The 18,753-nt window shown below is 47.0% G+C and overlaps 1 protein-coding gene across 2 annotated transcripts in view; it reads left to right on the top strand.

Annotated features, from left to right (window-relative positions):
• Abcc12 (ATP binding cassette subfamily C member 12) overlaps positions 1-18,753 on the top strand; it is a 76,743-nt gene that overhangs the window by 48,789 nt on the left and 9,201 nt on the right. For both annotated transcript variants that reach the window (XM_059264501.1, XM_059264502.1), the window contains exons 18-23: positions 1,130-1,219; positions 2,164-2,267; positions 4,437-4,634; positions 5,314-5,540; positions 7,640-7,777; positions 14,985-15,171. In XM_059264501.1, coding sequence (XP_059120484.1) covers positions 1,130-1,219; positions 2,164-2,267; positions 4,437-4,634; positions 5,314-5,540; positions 7,640-7,777; positions 14,985-15,171 — 944 coding nt within the window. The remainder of the gene's footprint in view (positions 1-1,129; positions 1,220-2,163; positions 2,268-4,436; positions 4,635-5,313; positions 5,541-7,639; positions 7,778-14,984; positions 15,172-18,753) is intronic.

Genomic DNA, 18,753 nt, shown 5'->3' with positions numbered 1-18,753 from the left:
AAAGTTTAAGTGAGAAACTGTCCATGAAGCGATTAGCAAAGTCCTTGGAAGGTAAATGATCTTCAGAACTCAGGCCTAGACTATTTCCGTGTGTCACTTCCGCCTCTTCCCCCCCCCAGAGGTCAAAGCAGCACATGGAAATGATCTAGAGGCCAGACAAAGCCCGAGAGCCCCCTCTTTCCACAGGGAGCCTTGAGCAAAGGTAGTGTGGAGGAAATCAAGGCTGGGTCAAGTTACACATCCATTCAACAAATAGGTTCTGGACATTGAATTGAGGACCAAGTCCTGAAATGGGCTGGAAGAGAGGAAGGCTGTGTTCACAGTTCTTGTATAGCTTGGTAGAGGTCACAGGCAAATGAGTAGCTGTGGCAAACTGGGGTAAAGGTAATGGGGAGCTGACATGGGAGTAGCAGGGAGGCTGTGGGAGGCTCCACAGAGGAGGCAGTCTTTGCGCTGGTCCTTCGGGAATGTGCAGAAGTTTTCTTCCTAGGGGTAGTGGGATGAGAAAATGGGGGAGGGTGGAATTTTGAGGGTGAGGTTATTAGAAAATTCTGGGGGAGAGGAAGTAGAAAAGAGACTGGCTAGGGCCAGCTGTTGAGGCTACCTCCTTTCCTTAGACTGTTAGTATCAATGCCTTGTCCCTAGGGCACAAACTCTGTCTCAGACTGTTTTGGGACAGGGTGGTGGAGTATGATGGGGCTTTGTCCATCGGGCACCTATGAAGTAGAAAAGAGACCATGTATAAAGTCCCCTCACCCCATCCGTCTGTCCTGTTACAGCAGTGCACACAGCCCAGTTGAGCTTGGGTGCTCTAATGGATACAGACTAATTGTACACTCATTGGCTGCTTGAGGTTCAGGTCTGGGAGCTGACACAACCCTGGACTCCCAGGCTAAGCATGTAGTGAACACTGTAGAGTCCTTGAAAGACTCCAAGTCATGTGTCTCATGGGGCTGTAAAGAGGATCAAACATTATAAAATAAGCAAAGGTATATTAGAAATGTGAAAGCATGTAGACAATAGGACAGGTGCCCTCAGCAGTGGAGGGGAGGGTTCAGAGGGGACATGCTGGCCTCACTGTATGCCCACTCTGGCCATGAGGCTCATGGCCTTGTGTTTGTCACCACAGCTCCTGTGCACCAGCTTGTCCAGATTGAATCTCCTCGAGAAGGAATCGTGACCTGGAAAACATATCACACGTATATTAAGGCTTCTGGAGGTTTGGCATAAAACATCAGGTTTCTTGATTTAATTTGCATTTTAAAAATCTGTTTTTAAACTGTTGGGTTCATGTTTTTATGATTCCTTCACCAATTACTCTTTTTATGCTTATTCTAGCGCTTGCTTATCAGTGCTTTTATTTCCCCCCCTAAAACCTGAAGTCTGATAATACAGCCCTTTAAATGGAGTCATTTTTTTATCTCCATTAAAGCTGCCAGGTTCTGTTTTATTGGAGCTGAGTGGGCAGCAGCCAGAAGCCGTCGATGGTTCTTACACACACACACACACACACACACACACACACACACACACTGATTGCTGAGCACAGCTGCAATCAGCTCATCATGCAAGAGACTGACTATCTGCATGAGCAAGTCTCTTCCAAAAAGATGAGGGATTTGGATATTTGTTTAGAGACAGAGTCCATGAGTAGCCCAGGCTGGCCTAAACTTATGATCTACCCAAACAAGCATTCCTTGGCCTGGAACAACAGACTTGTCCCACCGAACTGGACTCTTGACTTGCTCTTAATGAAGACTGACTTGCTTCTATTAAATGGAACATTGAATGGGCATGGTCATACATACCGGTAATCCCAACCCCAGGGGAAGCTGAGGCAGGAGGATCACAATTTTCAAGGTGGCCTCAGTGAAATTGTTTGAGGTTATCTTGGGCTGTATAACAAGAGCCCATCTTAAGCAGACAAGGTTTTTCTAACATGTTGACAGTTTGGTTCTATTTCTAACCAAATGGAACAGATATCCTTATTGGCATGTAGGGGCCCAACATCATGACATCTTGAATCAGCCTAGCACATGGACCCTCCAGATAGGGATTTTTTTTTCTCTGTAGACTTTGGCTTTCCCAAATTCCAAGGGTGAGGCTGAGGGCAGGCAAATCTGCCACTGGCCTCATGTCTGCTCCCGCTTGCTCCTCTGGCAGGGTACCTGGTCTCCTTCCTGGTGCTCTGTCTCTTCTTCCTGATGATGGGCAGCTCTGCCTTCAGCACCTGGTGGCTGGGACTCTGGCTAGACAGGGGCTCCCAGGTGAGTTTCCTTTGACAGTGCTGAGTCTGCAACCTGAACCAAAGGGCTAGTGACACCCGGTGTGTTCCCTTTTGGTGACACTGAGGCCAGTTCCTGGGCTATATAGTTCAAATTCTTGAGATCTTTATCTGTTTTCAAAAGAAGCAAGGCACCTGGAAGTTTCTATGTACAACTTCAGGTTTAAAAGGGTTTGCTGGAAACTGATGGTTCCTGTGTGTGGAGTCACACTTGTCCAGGAAGGGTAGGATCATTGTGGTTTCCTCTGAGGAGGGACAGGGAGGGGCCTGGGAAGATGAACAAAAATTGACATATCCCTGACCCTGAAGAGGAAGTGCGTCCTGTCATAGACACCACCGCTTAGTGTCAGAAGGTTCTCCAGAGCCCTGCTCTCCAAAGGTGCCTTAGCAGGAAGAGGACCTAAAATGGATGCAGCCTTTGTAAGTGTGCCAAGGCCACCAGGACCTTCCATTTTCCCCAAGGTTTCCATCTTGGCCAGGGCCCTTCCTGGACAGGACCAATACATACCTCTCCCTCCAGCTGGCTAGAGTCTTCCCCAGTTGTTGGCCATTGCTTTCAAAGCTTCTCTTGGAGCTCCAGGGAATGCTGTGAGGGTGCCTGCTCCTCTTCTAAGATTACACCTTATGGTACCACCTTGTTGATATGACATCAAAGTAAGGATGCTTGGGTGTGGGGGAGGGGAGAGGCTGATTGACACAGCTTCCTGAGGCTGTTCCCACAAGCATAGGCAGTGAGAAGCCTGTTGTGTGCAGATAAAGCAAGAACTATCTTCAAATATATGTATTCTTCCATGTCCCCACTCATGATGATTCTGTCCATTCCCCAGAGAACCTCAGATGTAGGGTCATGTGGAGCCATGCCCTAGCCTCAGGGATTCTTCAGTAGGCCACTGAACACGCAGCAACAGTGGCATGCCCCTGTGATTAGTCCTGATCCCCGATGCTATGGGTACAACCTACAGCACAGCAGAACCTCCTGTACAAGCTGAGCCTTTCATCAACCAGCCCCCCAGGGATGCTTTTGCCTCAGCAGATGCTCATCCATCAGCCACCTCTGGTTTACATTTCCCCCATTACTGTAATCAGCAGAATGGCATTTAGAAGAGACATGTTTGTTTGCTCCCAAAAGGCATCCTTGACTTTTAACACACAGCCCAGAGAAAAATGAAACTGTCAGTTTCTCAACAACAGATGATGGCCTCTCCAGAAATGCTGGTGAAGTTGTGTCCTCTCGCGGAGAGGGGTAGATCCATAGTTTGTCTGAAAGCCCCATTTTTCTTGCCAAGGACTCCGGAACAGAGCAGCAGCACCCTCACTGTTGACCCTTGGATACAGGCCAGGGGAGAGGATTGAGGAACTGGACCACCCTACATAGAGACCCTTGAATCTCATTAGTCGGTGGCTGCTGCCGGGCAGCTCGGCAGGTGGGAGGGTGGCCCCGACTCTCTGTCCCATCTGGGTTTGTTCAAGGCGAGCCAGGCCAGCTTCTTAGAATCCAGAGGCCCTGTTTGCTTCTGGATCTTCTTGGCCTGGCATCACTGAAGGTCTCCTTGGGTGCAGGTGGCTTCTGTGACAGCTGCCCTACACCTGCTTATCTGCTACATTTTTCCAACCATGAGGTACCCCTTTGTGGAAGAGGCAGGAAAAACTCAGATAACCCCTGAGGGACCTGACTTGATTTTACCCACATGACTCATTCTTGATTCAAATTTAAATTTTATTCTTCTAAAATTTGTTTGTTTCATATATATGCATAGGCACTTGTCCATGTGTGTGTGGAGGCTGACGGTTAACCTTGAGTACCTTCCCTTATCACTTTCTACCTTAATACTTGAGGTTGGGTTTCTCACTGAATCTAGAGCTCCCTGTTTTGTCCAGGGTGGCTAGCCAGTGAACCCCAGTGATTTGCTTGTATTCCCCCAAATCCTGGTACTGGGGTTACGGGCCTGTGCCACCATGCCTTGCTTTTACATGCCAGTTAGGGATCTGAACTCAGGTCCTCACACTTGTGTGGCAATACTTTACTCACTGAGCCGTCTCTCCCATCCCATCTGGCTCATTTTTAGTTTCTTCTCTTTAGAAAGATTATCTGAAATAGCCCCCTTCTTCCAATAGCATAAATTCTCGATACTTCTTTTCTGTTGTGCTGCAGGTCATCTGTGCACCCCAGAGCAATAGGACAGCCTGCAATGGTGACCAGACCCTGCAAGACACCGAACACCACATATACCAGTTGGTATACATAGCAAGCATGGTGTCTGTGCTGACATTTGGCATTATCAAAGGCATTACCTTCACCAAAACTACACTGAAGGCATCCTCCTCGCTCCACAACAGGGTGTTTAACAAGGTAGCGCCACCGTGGGCTGCAGGCCCACCTCATTGCTCTGTCCACAGGGTGAAGCAGGTCCTTCAGTGTGGTAAAGATTGTGCTGAACTCTGGGGACAGAACAGCTCTCCTGAAGTCGGCCGTCTAGTTTGCAATGTGTCTTCTACTTGCTTAAGTACCATATAGGAAGTCTAATTTCAGAGAGCAATAGGGGTACATCATGGAGTCTTGGGCCAGAAGGATGGTGGGGGAAGATGTACATTATGCTTCTAAGAGTTCCAGCTAGTGAGGGCCTGGAGATGGGCTCCCACTTTCCATTGCTGTAGCAGGCAGCAGCAGTTGGTTGTGTGGGTTCTTACCAGAACACACAGGTATGTTTGTGGAGTAGACAGACAAGTAGACTTGACATTTTATTCCTCTGGGGCTCAAAATCCTTCCCTCCTCAGTGAGTATCTGGATCCCTGTCCCAGGAGGCACCTGAGATTTGGAGAGGAAGCCCCAAACATAGGCAGACTCTCTCCTACATTCACTCCTGGTGTGGTCTAAGAATGGGGGCACCACCCTCACTTCCCAAAGATTGGCCGACCGATCCCCCAGCCCGTGCTTCAGAAAAATAGGTCTGGCCCCTGCTCTCACCTTCCTACCCTGCCGGAAGTCCAGGAGCATTCCCCGACTCAGGTCACTCTGCTTTTATCCTCAGATCGTCAGGAGTCCAATGAGCTTTTTTGACACAACCCCCACAGGCCGGCTGATGAACCGTTTTTCTAAAGATATGGACGAGCTGGACGTGAGGCTGCCATTTCATGCGGAGAACTTTCTACAGCAGCTCTTCATGGTGTTGTTTATTCTGGTGATTATGGCTGCTGTGTTTCCTGTTGTCCTTCTGGTTCTGGCTGGCCTGGCTATCATCTTTCTCATTCTTTTACGGTAGGACTATACACAGCCTCCAAGGGGGGATACTCTACCCCACCCTGACACATGCATGGAGTGGGGGCAGGGAGAGAATATGAACAGCTAGGTGCACCAGCTGGGAGGCAGGGGATGCTGAGCACCTACTTACTTTTCTGATGGGAGAATCCTAGATTTGGGGCACTTGTTAAACACCAGATGCTGTGGTGAGTTCCTTGCCTACATGTGGCTTTTAGGCCCAGAGCAGTGCTGGGAGGTGGGTGAGTTATTAGGAGGTTAAGTCCCTGGCCCCAGATCAGGAAACTAGTAAGCATGGTTGCCATCTGTCTGCTGATTCATTCTTAAAACCACTGGGCTCCGCGGGCACCCTCTGCAGTCACTTTGAATTTTGAGTAACAGCTTCCACTGCAGCTAAAGAGTGACGTGTACGGAGAGGTGTGAAAAGGACTGGGGGCAGCTCCTGAGCTTGTACACACTTGTCTGGAGGGGAACTGGAAGCAGCCAGCTTCCAGCTTCCGGGGGACACAGTTACAGTGTTCTGCCGTGGGGGTGGTGGGATCTCTCATCAGTCACTACGGGGAGTATGGAGAGGGAATAAAGCTGTGAGTCAGAAAGGTCTGCACCAGAACTCCAGCTTTGCCATGAAGCTGGTTGGAGAGCCTTGAAATGCTGCAAATCTGTTTCTTCTCATGCAAAGTTCTTAGTCATGAAAGTGCATCCCTTGTCTGTGTCAAAAGAGCGCGTGAGATGAGGTGATTAAATATAGATTAAATATATTAAATATAGAATAAAATGGTAACCAAACTCGAGAGATTTAGAGCTTGGGCAAGGACTGATGAGGACCAGATATGAATGGCAGTAGCGAGGACAAGAGAAGGGTGGGTTTGAGGGGTATTTACAAGGCAGTGTCATCAGGGCTTTACAAGTGGGAGGCTTTGGGGTGTCAGAGAGATTGGTACAACCAAGGACAGTCTGAGGTGGGGGACTGATGTGCTGAGGAAGGTGCTCTGGGAGAAGAAGCAGATGCTATCACAAATGCAATTCGCTTTTGGGTTCGGACTCGTGCATCAAGTCGGAGGCAGTGATAATGGCAGATGAATGAGGGATGTACTGTGGCAGGAGACTGGCATGGGCGCCCGATGGGAGCAGATGTGACCATGAGAATGAAGACTAGTGTTCTGGGATCCAGCAGAGCTGGGCTCTCACTGCAGTACCCTTGGTGTCACTGAGAAAAGTACACATTTCCCAATTCAAGAGTTTATTGCGATGATGAGTAAACAATGTTTTCTGAAAGTCCATCACAAAGGTAAAGCATGTCATGAATGTCCGAACTTGTAGTGGATCCCTTGAGCTTCTGTTCGTTTCTGTTACACTTTGGTTGGCCATTTGTTGCTGTCCATTCTATTGCTGCTGATTGACTAAAGAAAAGCTTACAAGAAATCTGCCCCGCATACCCTCTTCTTTGCTATAAGCACAGGAGAGACCAGAGGGGAGCCTGACCTAATTATCCATAAGTTTACAATGAATTCACCAAGCTCTGAGCTTCCCTTACTCTGCGAGTTAATTTTAGCTTTGAGTCGGGAGTAGGCTTGAGTCCCTTATAGCCGGCAAACTTGGGTGCTCAGGGACATAGTTCTCCCATCATCAGGGCTCTTGGGGCTTCCATTGTAAGGTACAAGACAGTACTCTGAACTCAGTTCCCAAGGAAGACTATCTTGATGTCTGTACAAAAATATCTTTGGAAGGCCACTCATTGGCAACCAGCTCAGATCCCTCTTTCCCTGATTGGTCATCACAAACAGGTTGACTTGTGTTCAGGGGTTGCACTGTGTGAAATCTTTGGGTCTTCAAAGACGAGAGCTGCATACTGTACCACGTGTCATTCTTGCTACAGGAAGCACTCGGATCTGAAGGCAAATGAAGTAATGGTGTAGCCCATGCCTCATACAACCACGCAGGGCATCCTGGAGAGGAGTGGCAGGCTCCTCTCTTCCATTTATGACACTAACTTTGACTTAGCTGTCACAGGGAAGGCACAGTTGGGTTTGCTGTGCTGAGGGAGAGTTCTCTGAGACTAGACTTCGTGACCCTCTTGGACCCTCTTGCTTTTACTACAGCATCTTCCATCGAGGAGTTCAGGAGCTCAAGCAGGTGGAGAACATCAGTCGGTCACCTTGGTTCTCTCACATCACCTCCTCCATACAGGGTCTGGGTGTCATCCATGCCTACAACAAAAAGAATGATTGCATCAGCAAGTGAGTTGATGGCCCCTGCTCCAGGGTCCCCCATCTCTTGCCCCAGCCCAAATGGGAGATCCCAGGCTTCTTTGGCACTGAGAGGGGAAATATTGGGGACAGGTAAAGGGCTAGCAGAATCAGGAGTTCTGCTTTCAGTATTTGAGGCCCCAAAAGAGATATGATTCTGTTGGGGGGGCGGGGAGGGGATAAAGGGGAGAAGAGAGAAGACATGCATGTGCCATGCTGAGGATGAACCCAGGGCCTTGTACAATGCTAGATAAGCACTTCACTATTGAGCTATACCTCAAGTTCTGCATATATACCACTTTGTATATTTTATTTCTTGCTCAAGTATATACAAATAGAGAAAAACAGAAAGTATACAAAAATCACTCCTAGGTCTCAAATCCCAGTCTTGTTCATATTTTCATGTACACACTATATGCATAATCATAAATTGAAAATCCCAAATCGGGCTGGAGAGATGGCTCAGTGGTTATGAGCATTGGCTGCTCTTCTAGAGAATCCGGATTCAATTCTTAGCACATGGCAGCTCACAACTGTTTATAACTCAAGTTCCAGTGGATCTGATTCCCTCACACAGACATGCAGATAAAACACCAATGCACATTTAAAAAAAAAAGAATTCATTTTTAGGGGGCTGGAGAGATGGCTCAGTGGTTAAGAGCACTGACTGCTTGTCGAGGGGAACCTGATTCAGTTCCCAGCACCCACATGGTGGCTCACAACCGCCTGTAATTCCAGTTCCAGAGGACCTGACACCCATGGCAAAATACCAATGTACATAAAATAAAAATAATTAAAAAAAAAGAAAATCCCAAATCTGAAAAGCGCTGAAGTCCCAAACCTTTTAAATACTGTTGCCATGCCAAAAGGGAAAATTTCACACTTGACCTCATGTGACAGGCTGTAGCCAAGACACAGGCACAGTAAAAATATGTGTGAAAGTTACCTGCAGATGCCTGTCCTGGTGACACAGATCTGTGGTCCCAGCTACTAAGGAGGCTGAGGCAGGAGTATCCAGCCTTTGGCTACAAAGTGAGTTCAGAGCCAGCCTGTACATCTTAGCGAGACCTTAGTGAGACTTAGTGTCTCAAAACGTTAAGAAAAAGACCTAGGGTGCAGCTTAGTGGTCAGTGCTGCCTAGCCTGTGCAAGCCCTGCTTGGAGGCCCCAGCACTGCAGGATAAAATAGAGCAAACAAGTGAATGACCTGCCACTTCTGTAGATAAACTCGTTATCTGTTTCCAAGCTTTCTCATTATGCATACGCAAGTATTCCAGGAGTTAAAAAAAAAAAAAAAAAAGAAAGAAAATCCCATTTGAGGCCGGAGAGATGGCTGAAGAGCACTGGCTGCTCTTCCGGAGGCCCCAGTTTTGATTCCGATTCCTAGCACACAGTAGCTCACAACTGTCAGGAACCACAGTTCTAGAGGACATAATGCTGTCTTCTGGCCTCCACAGGCACCACTTATGCACATCGTGCCAGACATACAATCAGGCAAAACACCTATACATACACAATAGCTAAGTAAATTAATTAATTAATTTGATTAAAAAATCCCAAATTGGAAACATTTCTGGTCGTAAGCATTTCAGACAAAGAGATACGCAACTTTTAATATTTCCTCCTATTCTTTTTCTTTTTCAACTCACAAAGTTTTCTTTTTAAAAGTTATTTTGAATATGATTTTCATAGTATTGAATGTTCTTTAACAATAAACACACATTTAAAAATAATATTTTATTAATTCTTTGAGAATTTCATACAATATATTTTTATCATAGTCAACCTCCCCATCCCCAACTCCTCCCATATCCGTGCTCCCCTCCCTACCCACCCAGCTTTGAGTGTCCTTTCTTTTTTTTTATTTTTTTAATCCCATCAAGTTCAGGTCATGTTATTCAGTCAGTTTTGGGACTGAGGCCTGTCTCTGAGTGTAGTCACCATGCCAGAGGTCACCTCATTTACCAAAACTGACTCTCTCTCCCAGTATCTACTAAATAGCTTCTCAGCTAGCGATGGGATTTCCCATCCTTCCTCTCCTCCGTGCTGGGGTTCTGTCTGGCACGGGCTTGTGCAGATCTTGTGCGTGCTGTCACAACCACTGTGAGTTCACACATGTTGTGTCCGGAAGACACTTTCTTTGATGCCGTCCCCCAGCTCTGGCTCACACAGTGTTTCCACACCCTCTTCCACGAAGGTCCCTGAGTCTTGTGAGGAAGCGTGTGGTGAGTATGCCCCACGCGGGGCTCGTGGGGCTGAGCACTCGGAAGTTGACCAGTCGAGGGTCTCTGTGCTAATCGCCACCCACTGCCACGAGAAGCTTCCCTAATGAGAGTTGAGAGAGGCACTGATCTGCGGGTATAGCAAGCTCCTCCTAGACACGATCTTGATATGTAGCCTAGGCCAGTCTGTATTTTGCTATCATGCATCCACCCCCAAAGAGGTTGGGGTTACTGGTGTAAGCCACTGTGCCGAAGTTCATAAAACTAATTTTTAAAGCCTATGTTTGTTTATTTATTTATTTGTGGATAGGCCAGTTTCCTTCTTTTCAAAACTTGAAGACTAGATTAGTTGAGTCATGTAGCTTCTAACATGCTGTAGAAAATATGTAAGACCCAACTTCTGAGTGAGATAGTGGACTAGAAGCCACCGCTGTGTGACCCCATAAAGAAGAAGGATCAGAACAAAATGAGTGTTCTTTTTTACAGCAGGAAAAAGAGAGGAAGAACTCCAGAAATCCATGACAGTAGTGACAGGGTACCCAAAAAGCACAAAGAAAAGGGTGGGTGGCCCACGAGATAGAAACTACCACTGTCAGCTCCTGGGGCCTTCCTAGTGGTGGCAGAGAAAACAAAAGACTCCCCTAAAAGTGTCACTGGGGTTCCAGCCCTCAAAATTTGGCTGCTGAATTAGGGAGGGAGGGCACAGGGAAGGCCAATAAGGGAAGAAAATGAATTATAATGCTGTATATCATCTTCACAGATGCCATGGTAAAAACATACTATTTCTTTGCTAACCTTAAAAAAAAGCAGTTGTTCCAAATGAAAATCTACAAATAAAATTGGAAGGGATATCCAAATCAATAGATAAGCAAATGTTGCCACAGAAAGAGAAGAGATAAGATAAAGGCTGGCACTGTGACTCCACAGGTCATCATTCATTCTTCTGCTGATGAGTCAGGAGATAAGGAAATATGTGAAAGGCCAGGGTGAGACATTCAGAAGTGTCCTAGTAAAGAGAATGAGCTCCCTGAGAGGGGACACAAACAGGCAGATGAGGTCAACGTGGGACTCGGAGAGGACAGTTAGAGGAAAAAACCCAAGAAACTGGCTGAGAAAATCAGCAATATGGGTGAAGAGAAATTCATCAAGCAAACAAAGTCAGAAACCAAACCATCAGTGACTCAAATAAAAACACCATGGAAAGGATTGCCAAGAGATGTGACGAGGCAGGAAGAGCGCAGCAGAGATGGAGGGCAAGGGTGGGGAAATTCTATACTTAAGATCCATAAGGGAAGCAAAAGTGCATGAGCATGACCAGAGCAGCCAAGAACTCTGGGATGCTATCAAAAGACCAAGAGGCAGGCGCTGACATAGAAGAACTAAGGGAATAATCCATTCAATGAAATCATAGTGGAAAACCCACACCCAACATCTAGAAAGAAATAGATATCTAAAGTCAAAATAGGTTCAAAGCTCCAAATCGATATGACCACAGAAGAACTTCTGCATGATTTTGTAGGATGTCAGAAATACAAAGCAAAGAAATAGCATTATAACTTCTAAGAGGAAATCGCAGCTCACCTATAAAAGCCTAAACATAAACACCAGATCTCTTGTCAGCAACCCTGACTGGGAAAGCATGGGATGATGTATTTCAAGCCCCAAAGGCAAACAGCCTCCAACCAACATTTCTATGTCCAGGAAAGCTGTCTTTTAAAATTGATGCTGAAGTCAGGATGTCGGGACAAGCACAAACCAAGGCAGTTCATGACAGATGACAGACAAGCCAACACTGCAGAAGATGCTCAAAAGAATACTGTCTGCAAAGGAAGAGGAAAGCCTGGCATAGCCACAAGAGCACAAGAAAAAAAGAATCAGGGAGGCAGTGGCTCAGGCCTCTAATCCTAGCACTCAGGAGTGTAGGTCAAGAAATAGCCCGTCACTGGTTCATAGGTATAAAAATATACCTAGTGATTACAACCTGTTAAGTAACAGACTATAATAAGAATACTCGAAAATTATTCACACACCTTTGATCCCAGCACTTGGGAGGCAGAGGCAGGCAGATCTCTGAGGCCAGCCTGGTCTACAGAGTGAGCTCCAGGCCAGCCAGAGATGTTACACGAAGAAACCCTGTCTCAACCCCCCTCCCCCCAAATCTTGAGCATGTAGATGAACAAATCCCAATACTAGTTTGTAGAGGAAAAAGAATGCAATAAACAATAATCCAATCAACCAGAAAACAGCCGAAGAAAAACTTACAGGAATTGGTAAACATCTCCTAATAGTATAATCTTCCATGTAAATGGCCTCAACTCATCAATTAAAATATTCAGACTAACTGACTGGGTTAAAAAACATTAGATTCAAATGGGCACAGTGGCACAGGCTGTTATCCTAGTATTTGGAAAGTAGAGGAAGGAGAATCAGAAGTTCAAGGTTGCCCATCTCAAAACAACAAGAAGAAACAAAATCAACCCACTCCCCATAGGAAAAATTAGATTTAGCTATCTGTTGTCACCAAGAAACACAGCTCCTGGGCAAGGACACCCAGAGGCTGAAGGTTAAGGGACGAAAACCAATCTATTAAGGGGACAGAAGCAGGAGAGAAGTTGGCATCGTCATCCTCATGCCTGATAAAGAAGGCTTCAGGAGACAGTGAGAAAAGACAAAACAGGAGCCACATACTAATAAAGTGACATGGTGATTATAAATACGAGCTATGATGGTTAATAGTGACTGTCCAAGGCAGTCCATATTGGCAATCTGATGGAGGCATTTTCCCAATTGAGGTTCCTCTTCCCAGATGACTCTAGCCTGTGTCAAAGTTGACAAAACAAAACAAAACAAAAAAACCAAAAACAAAAGCAGAAACAAAACAAACAAAAAACCCAACCAGGACAGGGGCCTGAGTGTGTGGTTCCTAGGGTTTTTGGACTATTTTATGGCTAGAATGTGGAAGAGTTTGATCTTAACACAATGTGTATTCCTCCTCAGGTCACAATTTAATGACAGCCCATAGCATGGGTGGCAGAGTTTCATCACAATCAGAGTTACAGTTACTTTGCTTTTCCTTCTCAAAGATCTTGGGAACAGAAAGGGAGACAGGGAAGGGGTAGGCCCCATGGAAACTTTTTACTGCCAAACCTCAGCGAGTAGACTCAATCTTAGTGCAAGTACAATGGCAGGATCTCAGTCACACAGACTTGCCTAACTGCAGCATCCTGGGGACTATAGTCCATCCGTGTCCAAAAGGAGAAGTGACAGAGGAGTTTGACAAATGTAGTTGTCTCTACTAATAAGACCCTTTTCACTATTCTTAAAAAGCTAATGTATGCTGGGCAAGGTGGCTCAGTCTGGTAATCACAGTACTTAGGAGGTTGAAGCAGGAGGATGGTAAGTTTGAGACTAGCCTGAGCTATATGGCAATACCCAGTCTCCAAAGAAAAGAGGAAGAGGGAGAGGAAGAGAAGGAGGCAGAGGAGGAAGAGGAGAGGAGGAGGAGGTGCAGGGGTGAAGGAGGAAGATGTACACTTCATTTTCATCCAGTCTAACCTCTTCTCCCGCTGTTGCCTCAGTTTCCCACCGAGGCTCTCAATGTAGCTGTGACTCCATAGCTCGTCTTTGGTCTAGTGAGCAGTTAGTCCTTGTTATTAGTTAGTTTGCTGGGTTTGTTTGTTTGTTTGTTTTGTTTTTTGAGACAGGGTTTCTCTTGAAAAGGCTTTCCTTTTCTTCCCACAATTCCCACCAATTACTCAAAAAAGCCCCTTTCCACTGGGTCGAGAGCCCTTTAGTGTGTCAAGGAATGCAATGTCTCTCCCAGCTCGCCTAAAACTTCAGTCTATGATAGAAATCTTTCCGCCTGGAGGCGTGGTGAAGCAGGCCATGCTCTGAAGTTCCCATGGGGGAGCTAGGGAAGGGGCCAGGAAGGGATGTCCCCAGGTGTCCCCACATCCCACCCAGGCTGTCCTTTCTGATGCTCCTTCCTGCTGACCCAGCTCCCTATGCAGACGCAGTACGGCAGGGTGAAGGCTCCAATCCAACTCAACCACATGCACCTGATGGCTTTTTGCACTCTGCCTGGAAGCACCCCACTGCATTCCTCAGCTGTGAGAGTCTCTTTGCCTCCTGTCACAGAGGCAGCTGGAAGGTCACTTTCGCTCTGTGCCTTCAGCCCTTAACTGCCTGGACTGTCAGGATGCACTCTGCTTGTGTCTGGGGACTGGGTGGGAATGAGTGCCTCCAGGGTGGGCCTTTCTTGGATCTCCTGGCTATGCCATCTTTCTGTCACTCTGCCCTGTGCAAAGCCCTGGGACCCAGTGGACATGCAACAGGGGCACAAGATATCAGTTTCCTGTCCTTGAAGAGAACTCTCCCCTCCCCCACTCCACCAGCCTTTTAAGCAGTGACTTGGTTGGTTGGTTTTGAGATGGAATCTTGCCATGTAGCCCAGGCTGGCCTTGGACTTCTGGCCTTTCTGCCTTAGCCTCCCAAGTGCTGGGATCACAGGAATGTGCCACTATGCCAGACTCAAAGGATGATCTTGATCTTGGTGAGGGGCGGTGGGGGGGGGGCAAACACCCTCCCTTCCTACTCTATCACTACCATTGGCTTACCCCTGTCTTTAAGATCAAAGGAGCTATTTATAGATTTCTCAAGGTCTGCGGATACTGTAAAGCTAGAGTATGAGATTTTCAACCGTTTTGTTCTTAACTGTGGGCTCTAGTTGCTAGCTCTGGGAGAGACAGAGAGGGCCCACTTAGCACTCTTGCTGACTGCCACATGAAACTTCCCAGAAACGTGTGCAAATCAAAGATGCCTGTGGTGGCAGTAGGAACATGGATATATGCTCATTTTTGGAACAGTCACTTTGTAAGAAGGCATTCAAACGTCCTGTCTTGGCTCCATTAGGAGCCCGAATCTCCCATCAGTGCGAACGGACCTGAGCTCCTATTTCCTCTGATTTTTCCACTTCAGGTTTAAGACACTGAACGATGAGAACTCCAGCCACCTCTTGTACTTCAACTGTGCTCTCAGGTGGTTTGCGCTCAGAATGGACGTCCTCATGAACATCGTCACCTTTGTTGTGGCCTTGTTGGTGACCCTGAGTTTTTCCTCAATCAGTGCTTCATCCAAAGGCTTGTCACTGTCCTACATCATCCAGGTAACAGCTGGTGCATGGTGGGACTTGGCCTATGGTGTATGAGAAGGGATACTTTTAGATGGATGGATCAGAAAACTCAAAAAGTGTTAAAAAATGGAGCTTTCCGTGTGCTTCATTGACATCTGGGGCGTTGTGTGGGCTTCAGGCACAGTTGGATCCTGGCTCCTGGTTTTGTACCCTTCTGTGATAGTTGTGCAGTGGGTGACAAATGGTCTCTGAGATCTACAGGAAGAGGAAACAGTGGGGAATATTTCTTCCCTTTACTACTCAACCAAGGCCCAGCCTTCACTCTTACTGGATTGATTTAGGCGTCCAAGAACTAGTTGGTGGTTTGGTGGGAGTGATTGATTTGGGCCGAGGTGTGGAGTCCCATTCCATCTTAACCTATACACCTGCTTCACAGTGGGACGAGGAGAGTCAAGCACAGCCTCTGGCTAATGATTGGGGACAGGCTCTTGGCTGCTTGGTGCTTTTCTCTTTTAATAATACAAGAGGAGAGCACACAGCATTCCCTGTCCCCCAGGCATCATAAATGACTTCCTTCACCGCTCTCAACAACTCTGTTTCTGTAAGTCTTGCTTTACAGATGAGAAAAATGAGATCCAGAGAGATTCACATCTGCCCTGCGTGGACCATGATTTAAGCTAAGGTTGCTTGGTGCCCGAATCTTGTCCCCGGGAATGTGCTTCCTAGGGTCCTGTCTGGAACCTTCTCCACTGAATCTATGCATTTCAGGACAGATTTTCTGAATTTAGACCTTTTAAAACATACTCTGTTCGATAGTGGGTTTGTTTATTTATTTATTTTATTTCTGAGGCAAGCTTGAGAGCTTCCTGCCTCAGGCTCCCAGTGCTGGGATCACAGGCATGCTCTACCACACTCTTCCCTGTCCCACAATGCTCTTGGTCCTTTCAGATGAAAGTCAAATCTCTTCTCAGCTCAGAAAATGTTCTCCCTCCCTTGTTTTAGATTTGTTTATTTTTATGTCATATGTATGGTTGTTTTTCCTGTTTGTGAACCTCATTCATTCCAGTACTTGCAAAGGCCAGAAGGGGGTGTTGGATGCCCAGGATTAGTTACAGATAGTTGTGAGTCAACATGTGGGTGCTGGGAATCGAACCCAAGTCCTCTGGAAGAGCAGCCAGTGCTCTTAACCTCTGAGCCACTTCCGGCCCCAGTGTTTTCCCTTTGCTTCCTCATTTGGACAGTTTTCTCCTGTTTTATTTTCTGGGAATTTTCCTCAGCTTTGTGAGACAGCCATGCTTTTGAATTTTCAGTGTGGCAACCATGTATCCACACATCAAATTTCCACATGCTCTCTTTCTTTCAGGCTTTAAAAGACTCATTTTTAAATGACTGGAGCATGCCTCCTCCCAAGGATATTAATACTAAGCCCCCCTTCCCCTCGTCTTTAATTTATGTCTGTTTTCTCCAGGGTCAGTTTTTCTTCTTGTTTACCCAGCTCCTGCCCTTTCCTGCCCTTGGTTTGTTTATCTATCGCTCTGTTAATCTGTACTTAAGGACAGGAGAATTGTTTGGCTTTTCAGGGTGTGGCCTTGTCACTCCCCTCCTGGGATATTCTCTAACTCTGCAGGTGCTGGGGTGGGATTTTTTTTTTTTTTTAAATACATTTGCTTCCCTTTCTCAAAGCAGCCAAGGCATGGACTGTAGGCACTACACACTAGAACTAACGTGTTTTGTTTTGTTTTTTCCCTAGAGTACCATTCTTAGAGCCCCATGTGTTCCCAGGTTGTCAACTCACTCTCTTTAGGAACGGTTGCCTGTGTGCGTGCACACATACGCACAGGCTCTTGTGCACGAACTTGGGAGAAACGTGTGTACTTGTGGTTGGGGGGAAGAGGAAGAAAGGCATAGGTGGGTCCACCAAGAGCAGCTGCCTCTTTGTGGCCCCCTTCTCACACCGGGAGCCTCTGGGGCTCAGCTCTAAACTTCAGAAGCACCTTTGCCTTCCATTTTAGGAGAGGCTCTCATCTGATGCCCCCTGTGTGACTTTCATGCATTGAGATCTCTCCCATCATCTGGATGTGGAAGGTGTTCTTTCTGAAAACATCTCTGGCATCATTTTAACAGCATATTGGGATGGAAGTTATAGACAGTGTATAAACTGATGACAAGCCCACTCCGTGGTGTGGTTAAGGGGAAGATTTTTTATTGTAAATATGAGAGACGTGAGCTAGAGTAAGTTTAGGGTATGGGCAGAGGTGAGAAGGGCTAGAATGCTAGGATAGTCTTTGAAATGTGCAACAGGTACAGGCCATAATGAGGGAGCCTGGATGGCAGTGTGCGCTTTGGCATGCTGATAGGTACCACAGGTAGTCATATGTCCCTTCTGCCAGAGGTAAGGGAAAGGACTAAACTTTTTGGTAGATGGAAACCAGCTTCACAAGTTCCTGAGGAATGCTGGCTTTAATCTAACTGCCAGAAATCCTCCTATAATCCAGGTTGAGCTTGTTTCTGCATATTTGGACTGCCTTTTGGAATTTGGGGACTTGAGTTTCTTTTCGACCTAACAGAGACATCTCCAGTGCTCTGAGGTGGGAAAATGAATCTTGCTTGGGTAACCCAGTTTTCCCCATTGGTAGTGGATGTCTTCATTGGTGTCTCTTAAAGCATCGAGCAGATGAAAGGTTTGCCTTAATTGGTCTAAGTAAAACAGCTTGCCCCAACTAAGGCCATGCTTTGGGGCATCAGCTTCTTAGGAGACAGTCACCAAACATTCCTGCAGGGCCGGAGAAGAATTTGCATGTACTGAGGTGTGCTAACGCCTGCTCTCTGGATGGCTGTGGGTCCTTCTGACGTTGGTCCTGTCTGAGAACACAGACTCAAAGTGACAGAGCTTCACCTGAGAATGGAAGAAAGTCCCTAGAGAGACGAGAAATCGGTGTGTAACACCACAGGGCAGAGCATGAGTGCCAAGTGACAGTGACGTCATACGGTGCAATGGCGCCCTTGTGCTTACTCGGGTCTGCATTGTGCCCATGTGGGCACTCTGGACCTGGGTGGGCTGCCAGACATTTAGGAGCTGATACTCTTGTGTTTAGCTGAATGTATCTGCGCCCTTCTTGGGAGCAATGTGCACTCGCATTCCGAGCAGCTGTCACAAGGCACGGGCTATGCTGGTTGCTGCAGTTTTGCCGTTGACCATCTGACGACACTCAGCCCACCAGGCCTTAGGTTCTAGCACACAGTCAAACAAGGTTTTGCCCCGAGGGAGGGGATGGGGGTAAAATCACTTAGGTTGAGGCCCAAGAGAAATGGGAAGCCCTGGTGAAAGGATGAACGGGGCTGGTTGGTCGGCGGAAGAGTCACGGGCCACGGCTACCAAAGTTAGAATGGGCTTTATTAGAAAGAAGAGGGGATAGGACAGAGAAGCCAGGCCTGGCGGGGGAGGGAAGCGGGGCCGAGCAGACAGCAGAGAGGAAACAGAAAAGAGAAGGGTGGGGGTCTGCGTCTGACTTTTTAAGGCCGTGATTGTGTGACCAACTTGTGGTATGCAGTCGCCCCCACCCCCGATGATGTAAGACGCTAGACCCGGAAGAGTGAGATCAGGAGCCTAACACC

Source organism: Peromyscus eremicus, chromosome 5, assembly GCF_949786415.1.
Source record: "Peromyscus eremicus chromosome 5, PerEre_H2_v1, whole genome shotgun sequence".
In the NCBI taxonomy this organism is placed as follows: domain Eukaryota; kingdom Metazoa; phylum Chordata; class Mammalia; order Rodentia; family Cricetidae; genus Peromyscus; species Peromyscus eremicus.
This window is presented reverse-complemented; position numbering and strand designations above follow the sequence as displayed.